This window comes from Pagrus pagrus, assembly GCF_965226575.1.
Source record: "Pagrus pagrus genome assembly, chromosome: 21".
Taxonomy (NCBI): Eukaryota; Metazoa; Chordata; class Actinopteri; order Spariformes; family Sparidae; genus Pagrus; species Pagrus pagrus.
The window spans coordinates 9,966,065-9,980,251 of NC_140208.1; the positions used below are offsets into that span (position 1 = coordinate 9,966,065).

Consider the following 14,187-nt stretch of genomic DNA (forward strand, 5'->3'; position numbering starts at 1 on the left):
GACATAAAGATGTAGGTTTGGATCTAGTTTTGCTCCCAATCAGCTTACTGTGTGGCACGGAGCGAAATACAGTAACAGATTGAATGCTGGTTGTGGGAGATGTTTGGCTTTAATGCACAAGGAATTAATTCACACCAGGGGGTTTAAATGCTATAGATTTCCACCTTCTTGCTGTACACAGACCCTGAATGGCTTGCCCTGTTTTTAATGAAGAGATTTGTTGCGTGTGCCAAGAGAGATTATCTTTTGAAAAACACTGGGCGAAGGTTTGGTGCCTGTATAACCACGACCAAGAACTGACAGCCAGAGTGATGAGATCTGCATAAATCATCTTGGAGGTTGTGGCGTTTATTGTATCTTGTTCCAGTTGGTATTCACTTAGTGCCAAGTGGATTTCTTTAAAGTCTAATCTTTATCTCAAATCTGTGCACACAGATTTTATTTGAGGATAAATGTCTTATCTTTGACATTTTTTGGATTTTTATACAGAATCCTGCATTTTTATATGTATATTGAAAGAAATTTGCATCATAAAGTGGTTGGCTGGATATTTTAATACTGAAGTTATTATGACAGCAGTAGTGGGAAGTTAAGAGGGATAAGGGGCAGCTTTCCGGTGTTAGTAATGCAGCATTTAGTGGTTTTTGATTTCGCAACAAAGCACGCGAGATGTCAAAACAGCAACTCAGAAAACACCAAATCCGCAGTGTTTTCTTCTTTCTCCTTGTGCCGCTTGCCTCCACATGGCCACATATGCTTGTGGCCTCAGTAAAACCTTTTTGGCACAAATCCAAGAGTCCCCCCCCTCCTATCCTCCTCCTGTTCTCCTCGCCGGATGGACATGGCACGACATTGCGGCCATGTGGCCAGCAGGAGGCTGTATTTAAGCTGGGGCAGCTCTGAAATGGGCCATAAAACCTAGCCAGCAAGTCTGGCTCCCCATGAGGCAACGGGCCTAAGTACTCATTGACAAGACTCCAACATCACTGACTTTCCAGAGAGAGAGGGAGCGCAGGAGGGGAAATAATGCAAGAAGAAAAAAGAAGGAGCAGACAAAGATGAGGTGCAGACAGGAGGCAGTTGTCTGGCCTAGATAGACGGGCTGTTTTATAACTGTTAGCGCTAATGCTTTCAATCCACAACATGTAGCTGCTTCCCCACACTCTTCTTTGTGTGTTTTCTTTTTCAGCTCATTTTCACTTAATGAAACGAAATAGCTGCTTAACTGCATATGTTTAAGGGGGACCTCCGGGGAAATATGTCACATTTTGATGCCACATGGCAGCCATGACATTCACATGTTCCCACTTCACACCATCAGTCCCACTTCATCGGCTCTCCGAAAAACACTCACCCTGAATCATGTCGCCAAATGACTCACCCGACTTTAAAAATCTAAGTGAGTGAGCTAATGAAGTCGGTTTACAGACTTAGTTTTACGACAGCCAGTTCTCACTTGCTTCGGCGCTGAAGTGTTTGAAGTGGCCAGAGAGGTGAAATGTGTTTAAAGGTGCGCTACGTAGTTATGGGAAAGAAATGTACTCATTTTTTTTTATGCCTAAACAAACTAAGTAAACAAACTGTCTTTGTTTTCATGACCGAATAAACAAACTGACCTTAAAGGACAACACAGTTTCATATTGTTTACATGTGGCGGACCCTGCCACCTTTCTAGCTTCAAACAGTGTTCTGGGGAACTTATTTTCCTCTGAGAACAACTTGTTTATTCGCTTATGGGGAGAAAAAAATAGTGTTGTTGCCTCATTAATATTGTAAATATTACAATCCTGAGTTTGAATTTCTTCTCCAAAACGGCATAGCGCCCTTTTTAAAGCGGTACACCAGTGAGCTTTGATGTAAGACAAGTTGAAAACTCTGATCTGTCACGGGCTGACAGGTCCGTAACCTGCTCTACCAGCATGATTGACGAGTCGCTCCCGTTTCATTATCAAATAGGCATCAATGAATAATTTGTGGCATCTGTGGAAAGACAAAGAGAGGTTTGATTGCTGCCAGGCGGACGTCCGTGGCTCTGCGTCGAGAGGAAGAGCGGGACATGATTTACGATCGAGCGGGACAGTTTGGCACCGCTCGGACTTGACTTTTCCGTATATTATGAGGTAAATCCCAGAATTTTTACAGTTCTGGGAAGCCTACATAAGAGAGGAATTCTTTGGCTGAAGCAAAACACGGCTGTTTTGCATGGCCTCTTAGGTGCTTTCAGTAACCAGGGATACTAGAGCTCCCTAAACTCTCTCTTATTTTAATTGACTTTGGCCTGCAGGAGGCTTGTGTCCATTCAAACCTTTCTGGGCAGAGAGAGAGAGCGATGAGGAGGAGGAGGAGGAGGAGGGAGGGTGAGGAGAGGAGAGGAGGAGGAACAGAATGTGAATAGAGCTCCCTCAGAAACTAAAGAGTGCAGCCCACTAGAGCCGCTCTTGTTAGTTTGCTCATGGTCTTTGTTCTCCATTCAGCCCTTCTGGCTAAATGTCTTCAAACAAGCCGTTTGGGGGTTGTGAATCTTTTCCGACAGGTTTATGGCAAAAAATTTGGACTTGATTTTTTTTTACAGTCAGTGTGGGAATACGTGAGGAAGTGCGGCTGTAGTGATAATGTGAGTGCGATGTGATGACTGGATGGATGTGCGTGTCTGTTACGTTAGTGACCAAGCCATGTGGGGCGATGCCAGGTGGGAGTCCAGGGTTGACAAGGGAGCAGGTGTCTATTAGATACAGAGCAGAGAGGGAAGGAGGGAGGGGAGGGGGGGGGGATTCATAAGAGCTCTTGGCATCTGCCTTACCTGCTGCCTCCCCTACAGTCCTCCTGCCAGTAAATGGAGGGTAAGACGGGGGGGCGAGGAGAAAAGACGAAGAGATGAGGGAAAGGTTTGGAGAGCAGGCAGCAAGGGAATGAGTGACCTTTGTGATGGTAGCCGTCTCCTTAGGGTTATCCTCTCCCACGGGTTGTTCGGTCATGGTTGGGTTGCATCTGTTGCACATCTGTAAACAGGGTCAAAAACGTCTTTCTTTTATTGCCACCCTAATTAAATGGATCATTTCCTTGCTCAGAGCTTTGTAAAATGACGTCTTTCTTGAATTTTTTACTCCGTTCTGAGGGTATCTGCCCTAGAAAATTGACTATTGTTCAGGCTCTAAGCGCAAGCAGCCCAAACTGACCTGTAGCTGCCATAAGCCTGATGTGAAGTTACATTTTTGAGGAGGTGCACGTCACCTGTGATGTATCTACAGCTCAAATTAAATTGGTCAAACTAAAATGGCTTGACACTACTACAGGTAAGGGCCCAGTGCACAAGAAGAGAAATGGAAGAAGAAAGGGAAACCTCCTTGAGCTTATCCTTGTAGTATCTGCGATTTCACCCCTTAAGTACGGTTTGTCCTTATTTTTCCGAACTCTTCGCCCTATAAAACGCTGCTTTAACCTTAGTCCTGAGTCTTAGTCCTGAATGACGAACACAGACTACCGCCATCTGACGGTATGGAGAGGCATTTCCTCTCACAGTGGCGCAGTACGGTTGAGTCTTTGTGGTGTGTTCAAGTGCAGCTTTTTGGACGAGATACAGGCGAACGCAACAGCCAGCGCTGGTTGCCACTTGTTCTTTGATGTCATGTTTGTTGTGCCTGGGCCCTGAGTGAGAAAACATAATCCTTAAAGAGCCTTTTTCTTTTCAGAGAGCAAAACCAGACAGAATCAAGCTATTTAATCAGAGTTTTTGTCTCTCTGCCTCCCGTCTGTATGTACGGTGAAAGGTGGGGGAGCATTATCATTGGAGAGAGCATTGAACAACTGTCAGGGATGCAGTCCACGTCATTTGTCATGCCTCCCCGGGGGCTTTATGACACACAGAGTGAAGCTGGAAGCTGCAGGCCCAGCTACCAAACCACCCATCTAGTCCCAGCAGATGCGTTTAGCGCCCTTCGCCGTGGCTGACCATCAGGCTCCGCAGCTGAGCACCAGAATATCAATACGGCTCAGACTCAGCCGGGCCCCTGGGACTATCTACAAGGCAAACAGGATAGGCTCCTCTCCTCATGGAAGACAGAGACCCATTGCCGCCAGGGAGAGCAATGCAAACAGAGTGAGAAGATGCTCTGTAGCACCAAACGGCAGTTTGATTCACTCCAGAATAGTCGCTGTGATTTTGAACCCTGAGACGGGTTATCTCCAGTTTTGGCTCTTCTCAGGGAGGGAGACAGATGAGTGTATTGAAGGGCCGTCTGTGGGAGGAGAGGAGAAGAAAAACAGTAATCCTTTTGTGTTCATCATCCGCACTGTCCTCAGAGATGCTACAATGAAGGAGGAGGAGGAGGAGGAGGAGGAGGGAGAGACTGTGAAGAGTAACGGGTTGGCTGTTCCTCCTCCTGTCATATGAAACCTGAGGTTTATCCTCTGAGTCAATGACAGAGCACCTCTCCTTTAAACAGGTCGGTGCTCAGCGGAGGTGGTAATTTTGTGCAGTGATAAGCCCTTTATCTAATGGTGGGGTAGAGTAATTCCTCCATAAGTGGCAGAGCTGGTGCTTCCCTCCTTCTCCTCCCTCTCTCAGATATGTATTGTCGTTTTCCTGCCCGCCTCTTGCTGTTTTTGTCCCGCGGCTGTTGATGTGACGCGAGGATACCGTCCCCTCAGCCAGACGGCCTCACGGTGGCACGGTTAGGGGATAAATTGTGGAGACATGTTTATCAACACAGAAGAAGTGCAAGTTACCCCTTGTTGCAGGAGAATAATGGGACCTAATTGAGCTGTAACATGCTGGCTGGTCGCCAGGCCCTTGAATTGAAAACTCACTCCATCAGAAGGGGGTCCGGGGAGAGGGAAGGTGCTGTTGAAACATAGATGTGAAGCTCGTAAACCTATTAGCCGCGCTTGGACCCGGTTGTATTTAATTAAAAGTAACCTACAAATCTACCTGCGCGTGTGATGTTTGTAGGGGAAGGAGCACCTGAGAGGCCCTTTCTGTCAACCAAAGCACAGCCGTGGTGAAGTCAGATCAATCCTCCGGAGGAACAGCACAGCCTGTCTCCTGGCACCTGCCTCGCCAAGAACAGGAGGAGGAAGGAGGGGAGGGAGGGAGAGAGAGAAAAAAGAGAGGGAGCACGAGCGGGTGGGAAGGAGGAAAATCCCAGCTGCCTCTGCGCCCGAGCCCCGTGCTGCTTTTAAAGGAGCGGGAGGGAGGGGAGGAGAGGGAGACTGCTGGCACCATCTGTACATGTCTTTTGTATTCCAGCCCTCATCTTTACACAGAGCGAGGCTGGTGTGCTCAGTGTTCAAATGAAAGGAGAGGAGGTGCCTTTTGGGGTGCGATGCTCTGAGAGGAGAAGGTGTGTGTGTGTGTGCGTGTGTGTGTGTGTGTGTGTGTGTGTGTGTGTGCGTGTGTGTGTGTCGACGCTGAGATTCATGTTTTGTCCTCGGCGCACTCAGAGGACATCTCGTGTCCTATTTATTTTACCCCTGTGTGTGTTTGTTAATGTAATCCAGTGTGGTGTCTTCCCCTCTGTTTGCAAGCACTCATGTGTGGTCAAATCTCTGGGTTGCCATGTTTGTGATGGGAGTCAGAAGCTTTTGTTTGTTCCTCCCTCCCATCAGCCCCATTAGCCTGATGTCTCCTCTCCCTCACTGACTCACTGCTGCCTCACCCGCCGCCTGCGAGGACAGCCTGCGCTGTCTGCTGTCATATTGACGTGGCTTTTTGCGCGAACCGCAGCTGAAATCACCGAACACTCTGTTTCACCCACCCGCCCCTCCCTCGCTCCTCACTCTCAGCCCTAGAAGTGCTGTGAATCATAAGAGGAGGTGGCTGCCCTGCTCTTTGATTGAATCCACATTCCCTTTCTCCTGTGCCGCCGCCGAGAGAGGCTAGGAGGAGGCAGGAGGGAGAGAAAAAGGAAAAGTGAGTCTTTTGTAGTTGGCACAGTACAAAAACATGCACTGCAGATGAAAAGCATATGATTCGATCAAACGCGCTCTGTGGTAGCTGCCTAACCAAGCGGTAGGTAGGAAGGTGGAGAGGAGGGGACGGGCTGGAGTCCATCTGCAGGCTCAGAGTGAACCCTAGTGGCCGAGAGCTGCAGTGGCACGCTGGTTTTGAAGCTGATCTTTTAGACTGCAGCATTAAGGCGCCTCCATTTGTTTCTTTACAGTAAGAGGGGATTGCTATAGAGTGCAAAATATTTCTAAAAGATTAAGCCGTTTATTTTGGGTTCATCTGCGCTGTAAAGCCAATTTGAACGTGGAGATGTTGGAAGATGAGGCAGCAAAGTGAGGTTTTGGCATCCTGTGATATCTATGTTGATTAAAACCAAGTGCTGGCAAGCTATTAGTAATTTAAGAGCAAACAACCCCAGAATTTGTCAGGTCATTGGAAGTTATATAACGGATCATTTAAAACCACCCATCCATGCTTGAATTAATTTAGTTATAACAGTCAGATCCTTTTTGAAAAATGTCCTTCTTTTGTTGTATTTTGGCCGTGCCGTGCGCTATTTTTTTCTTCTTATTGTTTGTGCTCCAAACTATGTGATTGTGGTCTTGACTCACATAAACAAACGACGTAGGGCTGCCACAATGTCAGATTTTTTCACTTTGCGATTAACATGGGCAAAATAATTCACGACAACGATGTCATCGCTGTATCTCTTCTCTTCTGACATGATTTTGCGCGGCAGTGTTTTACGGCGGGTAGCATCCGATGGTAAGGTGCATTCTCGCCACCTACTACGACAAAGCGGGAACAGAAAGAAATGGAAATGATCTAAGGGGGGCTTGTGTATTTACGTAGTATTATCACATGCTTATAATTAACATGATTTCAGTATTTTATTCTTAAATATCACAATTATAGTCAATACTGGTATATCGTGACATTGATAATGCAACATATTGTGGAGGCTTTTGGTGTATTTTTCAAGAAAACTTTTATTTTCAAGGTAAAGCATGTCCACCTCAGGAGGCAATAGTATAGTAGACTTTGTCAATTTATTGCAGACAGACATACCTTTACATAGTGGGGACTTAAATAATGATGAAGAGAGTGACAGTGCACACGAGTGTTTCGTACAATCAGGTCTAGAAGACAGCTGTACCGTCACTTTCTCAATTATGTCAAGGTTAAGTCTCTCACTTCCAGTAAACAGAAGTGTATTTATTTACCAATCATTGAAAAGGTGATGAACACAACTGCAATGCAACTGACAGGAGACAAGCAGCTAATGTGTGTCTTGCTGGGAGCTTTTCTAAAGTCGAATAAAGATAACCAGCCCTGTAAACCAAAAAAAAACCTCTTATTTGTCTAAAGGAAACTTAAAATGACTAAACAACAAACTAAAAATTCACCAATTAAAAGACTTTAAATCTTACATTTACTTAATAGGTCATTTTCTTTCAGCTTATAGGACATTTCAGTATTTTACGTTATTGCATATTTACATTGGGCTCCCCGATTTTTCACAGGGTCTCTTGAAGTAAGCACTTGATACATGATTTTGTCAGTCAGGTCATTGCTTTTCGATTTTTTGTCTAAATCTGCTCAGAAGCTTCTTTTCTAAGCCGTTATGTCATCAGCCCTCCTCTTCCCACATAATCAGTTTTTGCAGGTTTTTGCAGCGCTTGCACTAGAGGGGCTATTACCTCTGCAGTTATTTCTCACAGGACTCCGACAGCACTGATACACTCCTCTTCCTCTGCTCTCTCTTTCAGCTCTTCTGTCCTCGTGGTGCGAGGAGCTGGGACGCCTCCTCCTGCTCCGTCACCAGAAGAACAGGCAGAACGAGCCGCCAGGAAAAGTGCCCATGCAGCCCCCCATGAGCTCCATGAAGCCCGGCCTCTCGCACGGGTCAGTGTTCACACTGCTGCTGCTTTTTGGCTTGTGTGTGAGGTGTGTTTGTGTGTGTGAACAGACAGACCAGGCCCTCGGGGAAAGCCCTTCCTCTCCACACGAAGCCCGGCGTTCCTTATGGATCAGTGGTCAGACAAACTGCCAGACTAACTGCTTGTAGTGCGGTCAATAGGGACAAACAGTACCGCTCAACCCCGAGTACATGTAGTTAATAATTACAACACTATGTTTGTGCAATTCAACAGGAAGCGCATGCTTTTATTTTATAATCTAACAATAAAACCTTTGTCTTTCCCGATCACTCCACCAATGCAAATAGACTTCCTACAAATGTACTTTTTGTGCATGGCAAATATTTGTCCGGCAACACATGATGTGTTTTTGTTCCTCCCCCTGCAGAGATGGGTCTTTTCCCTATGACTCAGTTCCCTGGCAACAGAACACCAATCAGCCTCCAGGTTCGTTGTCCGTGGTGACTACAGTGTGGGGCGTGACCAACACGTCGCAAAGCCAGGTGAGATCCCATACCTGTCGAACGGAGTCAAAGTGTGTCGGAGTGGACTGCATCTGATGGTTCAACTGACTGAGCTTAATTTGACTCACATCATGAGTCATGATACTGTCTTGGCTCACAGCTTCACTGGTCAGAAATCAGCACTCTTTTTGGAGAGCGAGATGAAACCCATTGGATGCTCCATGTAGTGGCTAAAGCACTCTATCGTAAAATGTCTTTCTCAAAGGGAATCATTTCTAGCCAGTGGGCCTGTGACCATGGTATTTTGGGGAAATAAACAAGGTTAAAGGAAGCAAACGACTAAAGACACACCAGTGTCTCATGTTGTTGCTAGCTAGCTAGCTAATCAATCAATGCTATCTCTGAATTCCATCATAATATTGGTTGAAACGGGTTGGTTCAGGCCTAAGTAGGCACACGTCACGGCATGAAGAAAACATATTTTGTTAAATTGGTGTACAATAGTAACAGTAATGTGAACTAAAAGGGTTTAAAAGGCATTATTCGCCTCAGCTTTAATGCTAAAGCGTCTCTGTATGTTTATGTCCAGCAGGGGTTGGGAAATCCCATGGCCAACAACAACAATCCTATGAACCCTGGGGGCAACCCTATGGGCTCGGGTATGTCTGGTAACAATCCAGGGATGAACTCTCCTCAGTTTCCCGGTCCTCAGCAGCAGTTCCCCAACAAAGGCAACTCAAACCAGGCCTACATGCAGCAGGGCATGTACGGAAGACCTAACTACCCCGGAGGAGGAGGCTTTGGCGGAAAGTGAGTGGACAGTGGAGTGTGATAGTTAAAATCCTCCAGCATGATTGTCTGAGGTTTCCTAAACCCTGTTTCTCTTCATCATAGTTACCCTGGAGGGCCTAATGCTGGACCCGGAGGAATGGGCATCCCTCCACACTCCCGTCCTCCTTCAGACTTCACCCAGCCTGCTGCTGCTGCCGCCGCTGCCGCTGTTGCAGCTGCTGCCGCCACAGCGACCGCCACTGCCACAGCGACCGTAGCTGCCCTGCAAGAAACCCAGAACAAGGATATGAACCAATACGGACCGGTACGACAAGACAAAAAACTGATTGCACTTGTGTGTTAACATCTGTGTGTGTAAAGCAATCATTTGCATTTGTTGCACCTTGACTTTGCCTTTCAATACCAGAAATAGTACTAGAACAGAGAGCTGAGAGAAGTAGATCAAGGATTTTTGGTGAAAAAGACTAAATCAATGCTAAGGGTGAATTCATTGCCAAAGTAGCAATGGGGCCAAATAAGATTTAGCTATAACAAACGCTGACAGACACATGTTTTTCACCAGAGGTTAGAACATTTTGTCTTTTATTACTTCAAAGATTTTTGTCTAATGTGATTTTTAATAGACTCACTAACAAACTAGCAAAATTTCCCACATTGACAGTCGACTCAGAGATGGATGATTGAGCTCATTTTGTCTTCCAGATGAGTTCCTCTTTCCAGATGGCACCAAACCAGGCATACAACAGCCAGTTCATGAACCAGCCAGGACCCCGCGGCCCTCCATCCCTCCCTGGGAACATGGGCACAGGCATGAATGCATCCAACATGAGCGGGCCTCCCATGGGAATGAACCAGCCCAGGGGCCAAGGCATGGGACCTTTCACAGCCCACGGCCAGAGGATGCCCCAGCAAGGGTACGCAGGACCCCGGCCTCAGGGCATGGGTATGCAGGGCATCAAAAGACCGTACCCGGGAGAGGTGAGTGGACTGGAATTCAACTCTTTCACCTTAAAGTTTTAGCTTGTGTGCTGTAAGCTGAATATATGTTTGTCATCATTGCATCCACAGCCAAACTATGGTGGGCAGCAGTATGGACCAAACAGCCAGTTCCCTAACCAGCAGGGGCAGTACCCCACACCCAACGCCACAAGGCCGCTGCCGTCCCCCAACTACCCGGGCCAGAGGATGCCAGGACAGCAGCTGCAGGGCCAATACCCGCCACCCAGTGGTGCCATGGGCCAGTACTACAAGGTGATGATGATTTGATGATTGCAGGGCTTTTTAAAACATGTAGATGATGATAATTTGGAGAGAAGATTAACTCTTAATCTCTTTTATTGAATTACAGCAAGAGCCACCTTTCAATGGCCAAACAAATAACTTCTCCGGGAGTGGATATCAGTACAACCAGGGTACTATGAACGGGGTAAGTCCACATTTTTTTATCACGTTATCATAATCTTGGTTTTGCTGTTTATAGCCCTATGAACATTTATTAATCGATTGTCTTCAATGTAGCCACCCAGACCGGTGGGAAACTACCCTCACTCCCCTGTGCCAGGCAACCCAACCCCTCCAATGACCCCAGGAAGCAACATCCCTCCATACCTGTCGCCAAACCAGGATGTGAAGCCACCCTTCCCTCCTGACATCAAACCAAATATCACCGCTCTCCCTCCCCCTCCAGGTCAGTCAAGGTCCAATGAAAAAATCTGAACAGTAGTTGAAAAAGTGAATGATAGTCTGACCATGGCTCTTCTTCACCGCGCAGCCAACCACAACGAGGAGCTGCGTCTGACGTTTCCAGTGCGGGATGGAGTTGTCCTAGAGCCCTTCAGGCTAGAGCATAACCTGGCTGTCAGCAACCACGTCTTCCACTTACGACCGTCTGTACACCAGACGCTCATGTGGAGGTAAGACATCATGCACAGCATCAACATACAGTATATTGCTAGATACAGTAGTTTCCTTTTCCCTAGATTTTTACATACAAGAACTTTTCCAAGAACCCAAACACTACTTGTTTCAGAATCAACGTTAGAGCTAGGGATGGCAATTCCTTTTAAATGTTTTTCATGATTATAGCTACAGTAATATGGCCTATTTCTACTGTAAGCTGGTCTGAAAAGCAAGAGCAAGGAAGAAAAGAGGGACGGAGGCTTACTGGGAGTGAGAGGTGGTTCCAGTTCTTAAATTTGGTGGAAATACAAATATGAACATGCAAAAATAACCTCTAATCCCTCATTTAGTTCCTTGCTGATGGGACTTTGTAAGTGGGACTTTGTAAACAAGTTCGCCCTGTGGTTAGCATTAACAGGAACAGCAGTAAGAAGAATCATCTATGAGAAAAAACAATATGTTGATGACACCAAACTATACATCAGTTGAAAACTCATTTTCAGTTTGAGCCTAAAATGACCTGGATTTCTCTTTTTCTTCAATTGTTCTTCTGTGGTCTCTCTGATCATTTCAACGGAGAAAAATAGCTTCACTCAAGAAATCTGCAGTCCAGAACCAATGTGTATTGTTTAATTCTTCTTAACCTTTGGCAAGAAGATTGAAAAGGCTGCATGGTCATACTGTCTGCAGCTGAGAATTATTTTACAAAAATCAAAGCTCACTATTATTCCCAGCTAACTTGGAGAAGGTCATCCTTTTAATCATTTCCTCTGATTTATTTCCCTCTTGAGCAAAAGCCGCTTTCACATCCGGAGCTGATCAAGATCATGAAATTAGGAAACATTCTGATGTCAGACCGTGAAATCACATTTTCCATCTGTTTTAAAACTGATTAAAAGGTTGGAAAGGACTCCTAAAGTTCGTCTCTACAGATGTTGGATCATTTTACCAGACAGTTAAAACTACTTGGACCTATTTTACATCAGAGACAAGACAGGACTTAATGTTTTTTCTTCCCTTGTCTGTGCAGATCGGACCTGGAGTTGCAGTTTAAGTGCTACCACCACGAAGACCGTCAGATGAACACCAACTGGCCGGCGTCGGTCCAAGTCAGCGTAAACGCCACGCCGCTCACCATCGAGCGGGGCGACAATAAGACCTCCCACAAACCCCTGCACTTGAAACATGTATGCCAGCCAGGGAGGAACACGATCCAGATCACAGTCACCGCCTGCTGCTGTGTGAGTACACAAACCGTCAGAACTAATAAGAAGAGCTTCACACAAATCCAGACACAGATCAGTAAAAGTCAGACAGGGAAAATGAATGCTAAAACTTGACCTATTAAGTCTTTTTTCCTCAGGACACACATCTTGAAACAGTAAAGAAACTATTAAAGACCAACCTTATGAGGATGTTTGTAACAGTGATGGTGTTTTTTCCTCCTGCAGTCGCACTTGTTTGTGCTGCAGCTGGTCCACAGGCCCTCAGTTCGCTCCGTCCTCCAGGGCTTACTGAAGAAGAGGCTTCTGCCTGCAGAGCACTGCATCACCAAAGGTATGAACAAGAACACAGTCACATTTTGCAGCCTGATATCCTGATCACTCTCAGTCCCAGTCCTTGCTTATGCTTACATCTTCTTTGCATTAAAGTTAAGAGGAACTTCAGCAGCGTAGCAGCATCATCGGGCAACGCGACGCTCAACGGAGAGGACGGCGTGGAGCAGACGGGCATTAAGGTTTCCCTCAAATGTCCAATCACCTTCCGGCGAATACAACTTCCAGCAAGAGGCCACGACTGCAAGCATGTTCAGGTCAGCGCTGCAGGGATAAACAAACACACTGAGAGTGGAGAATGGCTTGAGGGAAGAAGAATTTTAAAGTAGTGTACTGGATGAAAAATGTCTTTTTTCTTGCTCTTGCAGTGTTTTGACTTGGAATCATATTTACAACTGAACTGTGAGCGGGGGACATGGCGATGTCCTGTATGCAAGTAAGTTTATCAGGCTGAAATACATAATGGTGTTTACCCTGTACCGTCTCAGCATTATTAACCCCGTCTCACTTCTCTCCGCAGTAAAACAGCGTTGTTAGAGGGACTCGAAGTGGACCAGTACATGTGGGGAATCTTGAACGCAATTCAAAAGTAAGCTGCGACAGGAAACAAACTTGTAATGTGTACGTTTCTCTTCATTTCCTTGTATTTTAACTGTCTGATCTTTATTCCACCAGCTCGGAGTTTGAGGAGGTGACCATCGACCCGACGTGTAGTTGGCGGCCGGTGGCTATTAAATCTGACATCCACATCAAGGAGGATCCAGATGGACCGCTGGCCAAGAGGTTCAAAACGATGAGTCCCAGCCAGATGATCATGCCCAATGTGATGGAAATGATAGCTCAGCTCGGCCCAGGACCCTCGCCGTACCCCTTACTATCTCAGCAAGGGGGCAACAACAGCGAATACGGCAGCCAAGGTAGGACACAAACAGGCGATCACTGTGATGCAATGACCGTAAGAAATGTATGCATGTGTTGACTGGTTTTTATTTTGCGTGCCAGGCAACAGTTACCAGGGGCACGGGAACTTTGACTTCCCTCACGTCACCCCCGGTGGTACGTCGATGAATGACTTCATGCACGGTCCCCAGCTGTCTCACCCGCCTGACGTGCCCAACAGCCTGATGGCCCAAGACAAGCCTCTCTCCCACAACATGCCTGACTCAGTGAGTTCAACGACGCTGCGATTCAGCCTCTCTTTTTTTGTTCGATTCTGTGTCCTACCTTTATGTTTTCCTGTATCATATTTTTCAGCATATTTGACTTTTTCACATTGTTTTTTTTACGTCAAACCTTCTTTCTTAACTAATTTCTTACTGTCTTTCTAAACATGCTGTGTAAATCAGGTTTGAGTGCTTCAGCTTTATTCAGTTGGTGTCATTCGAGGTGATACACTAAGGAAACACACTTTCTACCTTAAAAAACACCTTAAAAGTGAACTGAACCATGCAGAGCTACCACGGCCACTTTCTTGAAATATTACTACAACCCTAAAAAATCAGATTTTCTGGGTGTACAGAGGCATCTGATAGCAAATATCTACTTTACTTCCAAGATGAAAGTGTCTGCAGGTCCTTAAAAAGGCTTAATGTCTTAAATTCAATATCCAAATA

At 46.1% G+C, this 14,187-nt stretch overlaps 1 protein-coding gene across 6 annotated transcripts in view; it reads left to right on the forward strand.

Moving 5' to 3' along the window:
* The window catches only part of LOC311250290 (zinc finger MIZ domain-containing protein 1-like), a 125,298-nt gene that overhangs the window by 106,646 nt on the left and 4,465 nt on the right, over positions 1-14,187 (forward strand). For 4 of the 6 annotated variants that reach the window (XM_084341908.1, XM_084341910.1, XM_084341912.1 and 1 more), the window contains 16 exons: positions 7,714-7,849; positions 8,252-8,366; positions 8,917-9,137; positions 9,222-9,423; positions 9,822-10,097; positions 10,188-10,370; positions 10,468-10,545; positions 10,638-10,806; positions 10,891-11,032; positions 12,049-12,259; positions 12,470-12,575; positions 12,671-12,831; positions 12,943-13,010; positions 13,095-13,163; positions 13,250-13,491; positions 13,577-13,740. In XM_084341908.1, coding sequence (XP_084198034.1) covers positions 7,714-7,849; positions 8,252-8,366; positions 8,917-9,137; positions 9,222-9,423; positions 9,822-10,097; positions 10,188-10,370; positions 10,468-10,545; positions 10,638-10,806; positions 10,891-11,032; positions 12,049-12,259; positions 12,470-12,575; positions 12,671-12,831; positions 12,943-13,010; positions 13,095-13,163; positions 13,250-13,491; positions 13,577-13,740 — 2,543 coding nt within the window. The remainder of the gene's footprint in view (positions 1-7,713; positions 7,850-8,251; positions 8,367-8,916; positions 9,138-9,221; positions 9,424-9,821; positions 10,098-10,187; positions 10,371-10,467; positions 10,546-10,637; positions 10,807-10,890; positions 11,033-12,048; positions 12,260-12,469; positions 12,576-12,670; positions 12,832-12,942; positions 13,011-13,094; positions 13,164-13,249; positions 13,492-13,576; positions 13,741-14,187) is intronic. The other 2 variants (XM_084341909.1, XM_084341911.1) reach the window with 1 other exon arrangement.